The sequence below is a fragment of the Martes martes genome, assembly GCF_963455335.1.
Source record: "Martes martes genome assembly, chromosome: 15".
Classification (NCBI taxonomy): domain Eukaryota; kingdom Metazoa; phylum Chordata; class Mammalia; order Carnivora; family Mustelidae; genus Martes; species Martes martes.
Window position 1 is genome coordinate 39,629,909 of NC_137903.1, and position 8,637 is coordinate 39,638,545.

The window sequence follows — 8,637 nt, forward strand, 5'->3', positions numbered from 1 at the left end:
GGGGGGGGGTGGGGAAGACCGGCCGGGCGCGGGAACGGGGCCGGCGGCGCGCGGGCTGCCGAGCGAGCGGCCAGCAGTAGCGGCGAGAGCCGGCGGCCCTCCGGCACGTCTTTTGTGTTTGTACACACTCGGCGCGAGGCGGCCGGGGGGAGGGAGCGGGCGGCGCGCGGGGGAGGGGCGAGCGCGCGCCAGCGAACGGGCGCGCGGGGGGAGGGGCGGGGGCGGGGCGCGAGCGGGGGCCGGGGGCGGGGCCGAGCCTTCCCTCCATTGTGTGTGATTGGCTGGCGCGCGGCGCGGGGGCGGGGCGGCGTGTGTTGGGGGCTAGCCTCGGTGTCAGCCATCTTTCAATTGTGTTCGCAGCCGCCGCCGCGCCGCCGTCGCTCGCCAACGCCAGCGCCGCCTCTCGCTCGCCGAGCTCCAGCCGAAGGAGAAGGGGGGTAAGTTTCCCCGGCCGCCCGCCTTCCCGGGACCGAGCCCCGCTCGCCGCCCGCCACGGGGCCGGGCCCCGGCGCTGCGGGGACTGCCCCGCGGCCCCTCCGGGCTCGGCCCGCAAACTTTTTGGCCCCGAAACGTCGGTGAGGAGCGAGTTTCCCTCGGCCCGAGGCGGCGGCGGCGGCGGCTCTCCCCCGTCTCTCGCCGCCTCAGCCCAACAGCAGCCGCCGCCGCGGCGCCGAGCCGCTCGCCCTCCTCCCCGCGCCCCGGGCTCCCCTTTCTTCGGCGAAATCCCGCCCGCCGCCCCTTCCTGGGACCCCAGACCCTCACCACGACCCGCGCGGGCCCCTTAACTGCCACCCCCGGGCCCCGGGCCGCGGTTTTCGGGCGGGAAAAGGCTGGAAATCGCCGCCGCTTCCCACCCCGGGGTAACTCGCTTTTCGCTGCCTCCCCACAGTTGTTGCTGAGCTTCACCATCTTGTCTCTCTTCTCTGGTCACCGACCATATTTTTCTCCCCCGTTTCTCTCTTCCCCGTTTCACGGCCGGGGGAGCGTTTTTCGCCGAGGGACATTTTTCTCGCCTTTTTTGGAGAAGCGGAAACTTGATGCATTTGAAATGCAAAAAAACTTTTGCATTTTGGAGGGCGGCACGTGGCAGGGGATCGGGGCATTTTGGAGCGTTTTGGCGTGTGGGGCGTTCGGGGAGGCGGCGGGTCGGCGGCGCGATTGTTTGCGTTTGGCTCGGGTCTGGGAGCCGGGCCGGGGGCCGGGCCCGAAAGTTTCCGCGGGCCGGGCGGCCCGGCCGGGGGCCCGAGCGCTGCTGCCAGCCCGGCTACGGGCACTCGGGGGACGTCGCCGCGGAGCCCCCGCGGGCCGGACGCGGGGACCGGGCTTTGTGGACGGCCGTCCGCGGGCGCTGTCGGCCCTGTCGGCCCTCGAGAGCTGTAGAGACGCGACCCCGGGGCTGTTGGCCGGTATTTGCGGAGATCTGCGCGCTGCCGGGCGCACTGGGGGGGCAGCGCGGCGGGGGGGGACCCTCGGGGGGGCTAAAAGCCCCCCTTTTTGAAAAAAATACTGAAATTTGACTCGACCTTTCTGTGGTTTGTGGCTTCGTTGTTTTGACTTGTTCGGGGATCGGGTGTTTACAGACATTCCTAATTTCTGCTTTAATTAAAGAAATTGAAGCAGAGGCTGTGAGGGGTCTTTTTGTTTTGCCGTTTGTCGCTCAGATTTGGCATTTTGAGAGATGACTGGTTTTAATGCTAACAATCGTCTAGTACTACAGTTTTGTTTCAAGAAGTCCTATTTGGGTGGTAGACGTAATCAGCACCCTTTCGAATTATATAACATTACGGACATTGTTGGGGTTTTTTGTGGGGGGGGGTTGTTTTTTGTTTTTCTTTTTGTACCGGTCATAATTTCCAGATTTGGGGGGGGGGCGGTGATGGTAGTGGCAGGAGAACTTGGACGTTTGGTAGCTGCATACATGATGTTTGTTTTTTAATCCTGGTAGGTAAGTAAGGACGTTTCTGTACCATGGCTCGTACAAAGCAGACTGCCCGCAAATCGACCGGGGGTAAAGCTCCAAGGAAGCAACTGGCTACAAAAGCCGCTCGCAAGAGTGCGCCCTCTACCGGAGGGGTGAAGAAACCTCATCGTTACAGGTACTTTAAAAAAAAAAAAAAGAGGAACTAGTGGGACAAAGTCTGTCCAAGGAAGCAGTATTTATATAATAGACGCAAAAGATATAGGATAAGCAGGATTTTTGCTTCAGGGAAGCTCGTGTCTTTCCTCTTTTGAAAATTTACTAATCCTTGAAAAATACATACGTATAAAATTTAGTGTTGGGTTTTATTGGAACGTTTCATTTCGGAACTGCCCAGAGGAGACTTATTGAATCACTAATAACGTTTATGGGGTAAAGTAACATTTTCTTTAGTTTCTTATGTTAATAATGCATATTTTTTTAAAGAGTAAAGTATTTTTAAAATACATTTCTGAGGACATTGTCCCTTTTGGTATAATGACACATTTTAATATTAACTTATTTTACCAGTAACCAAGATGGGGCATTCTTGTTTGAGTAAAGTTGTCACCCCTTATTTAGTTGAATTGGTTTATTTCCTTCTGTTAGCACAGTGGGTTTTGAACTACCCCAAGTAGTGTTGTTAAGGGCATCTGCCATTAGAGGGCAGAAGTTGTCCATAGTTAGCCTCTGCAAATGATTTTATAGTTATTCCAAAATAAAAGCTCATTCGATGGAAGAAAGTAAGTCAGACTTGAGGTACATTTTTTGCCGACAGTTACTTAGTAAAAAAACAAAAAACGTCTTCCATGTGAAGATGTACTGCACAGCTGTGAGTGTTCAAATGGAGTCATTCCTGAGGGATGAGCAGTAGTCAAAGTAAACGTATTCTGGGGAATCAAACTTAAATAGACAAGTATTTTAAACGAGGCTCATTGGGTGGCGTTGGTAGGTCTTTTAGAAGAATCGAGGGTGTAGGTGGGAGGAGTTCAGTGCCAAGTTGAGAAGAGTCTGAACTGGGACTTTTTATTAGTGTCCTAACACGCCCCCCCCCCAAGTAATAACAGAAGTTACTGCCACATCTGTGTTGCAGATGAAGTTGATGAATAGGACTTGAATAAACTCCCTGCCAAGACTCCACTTTAATACCATGCTTTTTGCTTTAAAGGTATTGTCATTACTCTTGATAGGCTTGAAGAGTCACATCACCGATTGATCAGTGAGATTTTGTACAGAAACTAAAGAACCGAAAATGGGTGGTTTATTTTTTGGAAAATGACTGCATTTCTTTAAAGCTAACCACTTATCCCTTTAGGTTTTTTATATAGTTGGTAACTATTTCTTTAACATGGGTTTTTTGTTGTTTTGTTTGAAGGCCTGGTACTGTGGCACTCCGTGAAATTAGACGTTATCAGAAGTCCACTGAACTTCTGATCCGCAAACTTCCTTTCCAGCGTCTGGTGCGAGAAATTGCTCAGGACTTCAAAACAGACCTGCGCTTCCAGAGTGCAGCTATTGGTGCTTTGCAGGTAAAATGGCGGGTGGGAAAGGCGCTTAAGAGGTGGCTGCCCTGCTGGGTACCGAGAACATTTCTAAATCTTCACGTGTGCTGACGGAATTCTGTCATCACAAGCCTTTAAGATGGATGATACCTTCACATCACCCTTGAGATGTCAGAAAGGTTAAGTTGTTCAAGATCACATACACAGAAATGTCATTTGAACCCACTTGGGTCACAAAGTCCTAATTTGAGCCCATTTGATTCCACAGCCTAGTGCGCATTCCTATATACCATTTTAAAATTTTAAACGTTGCTTCGAGAACAATGCTGAAAGTGGAAAATAACTCTCTTGTTTGTCTGTGGGTGCTGCAGGACATTCTGAAGACATGGGACTAGATGTCTGTGCTTTGATCAGCTTTAAAGAGTGACCACTGCAAAAGGGTGGAGAATGAATGTCTTACTGGTTCTGAAGAAGCAGGTGCAAGCAGAGAGCACAGAGTGGGCAGGGGAGCAGGTCAGACTAAAGAATCAAGGATTGAAGTAGAAGAAGCATCGGGTAGTTAGGACTGGATGGCTGATAGTAAGAAAAGGTGTGCTTCAAGATGACACTGTACCTGTTAAGGGACAGGGATTTCAGGACTTGCAGTTAGCTAAAGAGGATTACGGATTTCCACTTAAATGGGAAGCTGTTGAGTTTAATATTAGAACCAGGGCGTCAGAACTCTGAGAAATAGACTTTTAGAGGTGGTTATGTCTCTGAAGTACTTGTGTTTTGTGCCAAGATTAAAACTTGAAATGTCCACAAGGAAGATACTTGATTAGGCGTAAGGGTGTAATTAAATCAGTCGGGAAAGTGTAACCTATTTTATAGTGTTTGGCCTTCTTTAGATGAGTGAATCTCGAAGTGTGGTAAGACTGCCACCTCCAGCAGAGCATGGGGTTGGGAGTGGTTAAAAATGCCAATTGCTAGGCCCCACAGAGGTGGATCAGAAGCTCTGGTGGGGAGGGTCCACAATCTACATGGACTCCATTGGAGGATTTTCAAGGCTGCTGTTGCTGGGCCGAGGTTTTGCTTTATATGTGAGGAAGATTCGATAGGTGGATTCTCTACCGAAAGGCAATTGGTTGAGCTGTTTCTATGGTTAGTCTGGGCTTCGTTTGATTGGTGGATTCCAGGAGTGAGCATCCATTAGATTCTCAATGAATGGAAATTACTGACATTTCAAACTACTAAAATCTTCCAGTGTTGTGACTTAAAACTATTTTCTGTTTGAGTCATTGATTATTTTGAGGTCTCATGGATTACTACAATTGCAAATCACATTGCAAAGCCACTCTGTTTTTAAGTAGAGACATCACTGACCATGACAAGATAAAGAGCTGCTAGTCCTGTTTTCTAGTTAGCTGGAGTCCGCTTCAAGAACATGTTATCCTTGGGAGTCCCACGTGTCTGAGTTTACCTGTCAGTGGTGGTGCCTGGTAAATTGAAATGACTGAACAATCTGGGTAGAAGACTATGTCTTTTTAATTCATGTGTAAACTTCTATTATCCCTGGACTAAGGGGTGTGTCCTACATTAGTAAGTGTGGTTGTGTTGGTTTTAAGCAGAATGTTTGCCTCTGCTGCCTCTCGTACTCTAGCAGTTAGATAGATCTTTACTGGAAAGAGAAACCTTTTAGTTTTTTGTGCATGTGTTTATTTATACATAAATTTCAGGTTACTTAAAGACATGGAGATGAAGAATTTGCTAATGGAAATAAAGTAATAGAAGAGAGTGGTGAAAACAAAATGCCAGAGGTTTGTGTTTTTGGCTTCAGAATCACACGGTTGACAACTTCCCTGACAGAGCTAAATGAGAGGGGCAGTGGTGTGGGGGAATCAGTCTGGCTCTGCCGCAAGATACTCAGGAGTTAATGGACTTCCAAGTTCAACTTTTGCGTTTAACGTCTGAGAGTTTGGACTAAGGTATCCTTGTGTTAGAAATACAGACGTCGGTGTTTTGAAATGGTGGAGGAACATTGACTTTCCTCAGGATGCTGTAAATGAGCGTTTCTTTGCAGTTGTGAGATGTTTTTTCTTTTGCCATTGTCCCAAAATGGTGTTTGTTGGGCTGTAAATTTACAGGGCAGTCTTTAATTCCCATTACAGCCTTAATGTTTAGGCAACCTTAGGGCCTGTGTGACAGAATTGGAAGTACGGTCATGGTCCAGTCCCCCGTCGGTATGCAGTACTTGGCCCGGAGCTGAGCAGACACAGGCCTGTAAGACCAGCAGTAGCCAGGTTCTAAGACGGCGGTGGGAGCCCCAGGCTGCTGTGGGCCTCGTTGGATCAGTAGCAGGGCACCTAGATCACCTAGAGCACTCTGCAGTGCTCTCAGAATCACAGGGCCTGTTGCTGGCATGTCCGTGTAGCGCCTCATAGTGCTACATTTTGCAAGAGCATTCCAGATGCGGGTCATCGTGCAATGATACTGGGGGGAACAGACTTAAACTGGTACCTTTCCTGAGGAACATCAGTTCTGGTATCTGACGTGCATTGTGAACCTGTTTAAGCAGTCTGTAGGATGCTGTGTTTTCCAGACTTTGTACCTGTTTCTTAAAACATCCGAAGAACGAGTCCCCAGATGAGGTCTTTGGCTTTTGATACATTCTTTGGAATTTTTGCATAGAGGTTGCAAACTTAATTAGGGTTGGATTTTTTAAAATAAGTATTTGTTGACCATCACGAGATTGTTAAGTAATTTACATTAAAAGGTGTCTGATGGGGGCACTTGGGTGGCTCAGTGGGTTAAAGCCTCTGCCTGCCTCTCTGCCTACTTGTGATCTCTTGTCTGTCAAATAAATAAATAAACTTAAAAAAAAAAAAAAGGTGGCTGGTGTACGAGGCCCAGGAGTACCAAGGAATTAGGAGTTCATGGCTACCCGCACGGAAGTCTTAAGCTAGGCTTTAATGGGTAAATAAGATTTGAACTCTTAACGAATTGCAGTAGAAAAACATGTAAGGGTGGTAAAATTTGGATGAAACATTTTTATAGAAGAAAGGCATAACAGCAAAAAAGATGAAGGTATAAATATGCAGGAAGTAATTTTTCCATATGACGAACTGGTGTTTAAACCATTTGAATTAATTGTTGCTGTGTTAATGCTTTAAAAAGCAAATCTCAGGAGTTTTGTTGCAAAATCAGATGTTTGAAAAGCCAATCTGGCGGTTCCCGTCTACATAGCTTGTGTATCGTGTAGCACATGGCCTCAATTGCTCAAGTAGTTGGTGTGTGTCGTTTGTAGTTTATCATGGCCTCAAGGTGCCACAATGGAAAATTCTTATTAGGACAAAAATCACAGCTATAAAAACCTGTTTTTTCCTGAGTATCTTTTTTTTTTTTTTTAAGTTTTTTTTTTTCTTTTATTTATTTGACAGCGATCACAAGTAGGCAGAGAGCAGGCAGAGAGAGAGGAAGGGAAGCAGGCTCCCTGCTGAGCAGAGAGCCCGATGTGGGGCTCGATCCCAGGACCCTGGGATCATGACCCGAGCCGAAGGCAGAGGCTTTAACCCACTGAGCCACCCAGATGCCCCTTTTCCTGAATATCTTGAACAGAGAAGTAATTTCCCTATGGAGGAGGAGACAGGGCCAAATAAGCTCATTTTGTGCGCGGCGTCCACTAGCACCGCAGAGCTGATGCCCGGGGTTGGTGACAACAGGCCTTGTTCCAGAATGAGTAAGCAGATATTAACAGCCTCAGCCGAAGGACGCTTCCCCTTCCACACAGCTGGAAGGTAGACAAACAGTTAAGAGTTAATTACAGGTAGAAGCTCTTCTTTTTCCTCTTCCCATGCCAAATGTCTGGGAACAGTTCCTAAGGCCGGCACCCGGTGAGCACTGGTGGGGATAAGAGAGTGCCTTCGAGGAATCCTGAAGTGTACTGGGAAAAACTAGAGGGTAAAGATTGGGGTGCACAGAGGAAGATAAAGTTGGGAGGGGGCACATCTAGGCCAAATATGTCAAAGTCTGTCAGCGAGACACGGATATAGTGTGTTCTGGGACCCATAGTCCTCATGGGATCAAACTCTGAGGTATAAAAGGGGAAAGGTAGATGGGGACCATGTATGGGAGCCAGTGGTCAGCTATAATGGATTATTGGCAAGGCAGGGTTCAGGCAGATACTGGAGCGTGGCTGGGGTTCAGAATAAGGAGGGCACTGGTGAAGAGGAAGGACTATTACTTTGGATTAGATACGTGATTCCCTTTATCACTGAAAGGACAAGGAGAGGATCTTTGAGTTTAAATGGGATTTCTTGGGTTAAGTTGGATCTCCTTAAGACCTTTCAGTTTATATAAATCACATGTTAAACATTAGAAAAGTGGAAACTTTCTTAGTAATGAAATCATTTAACTTGGTATAATTGGATAAAGGTTTTCAGAGGGTTCAGAAACCTCATCGTTTTAACCGATGCAGATGCATCTTAACTGTTGGTCATAATGGTGTTAATTTCTTCTCCCTTCGCAGGAGGCAAGCGAGGCCTATCTGGTGGGCCTCTTTGAAGACACCAACCTGTGTGCTATCCATGCCAAACGTGTCACAATTATGCCAAAAGACATCCAGCTAGCGCGCCGCATACGTGGAGAACGTGCTTAAGAATCCACTATGGTGGAAAACATTTCATTCTTTAAAAAAAAAAAAAAAAAAAATTCTCTTCTTCCTGTTATTGGTAGTTCTGAATGTTAGATATTTTTTTTCCATGGGGTCAAAAGGTACCTAAGTATATGATTGCAAGTGGAAAAATAGGGGACAGAAATCAGGTATTGGCAGTTTTTCCATTTTCATTTGTGTGTGAATTTTTAATATAAATGCGGGGACATATAAAGCATTAATGCAAGTCAAAATGTTTCAGTGAACACGTTTCAGCAGTTCAACTTTATAACAATTATAAATAAACCTGTTAAATTTTTCTGGACAATGCCAGCATTTGGATTTTTTTAAAACAAGTAAATTTCTTATTGACGGCAACTAAATGGTGTTTGTAGCATTTTTATCATACAGTAGATCCATCCATTCGCTATACTTTTCTAACTGAGTTGTCCTACATGCAAGTACATGTTTTTAATGTTGTCTGTCTTCTGTGCTGTTCCTGTAAGTTTGCTATTAAAATACATTAAACTATACCTGCTTTTGGTCTTTAT

The 8,637-nt window shown here is 46.9% G+C and overlaps 1 protein-coding gene across 1 annotated transcript; it reads left to right on the plus strand.

Annotated features, from left to right (window-relative positions):
• The first annotated feature begins 243 nt into the window (after positions 1 to 243).
• Positions 244 to 8,414, plus strand: H3-3A (H3.3 histone A). The gene is made up of 4 exons (XM_080824303.1): positions 244 to 437; positions 1,946 to 2,096; positions 3,333 to 3,486; positions 7,964 to 8,414. Exons 2-4 carry the CDS (start codon positions 1,969 to 1,971, stop codon positions 8,090 to 8,092), a joined length of 411 nt encoding a protein of 136 aa, XP_080680429.1. The 5' UTR covers positions 244 to 437; positions 1,946 to 1,968; the 3' UTR covers positions 8,093 to 8,414.
• Positions 8,415 to 8,637: the final 223 nt, after the last annotated feature.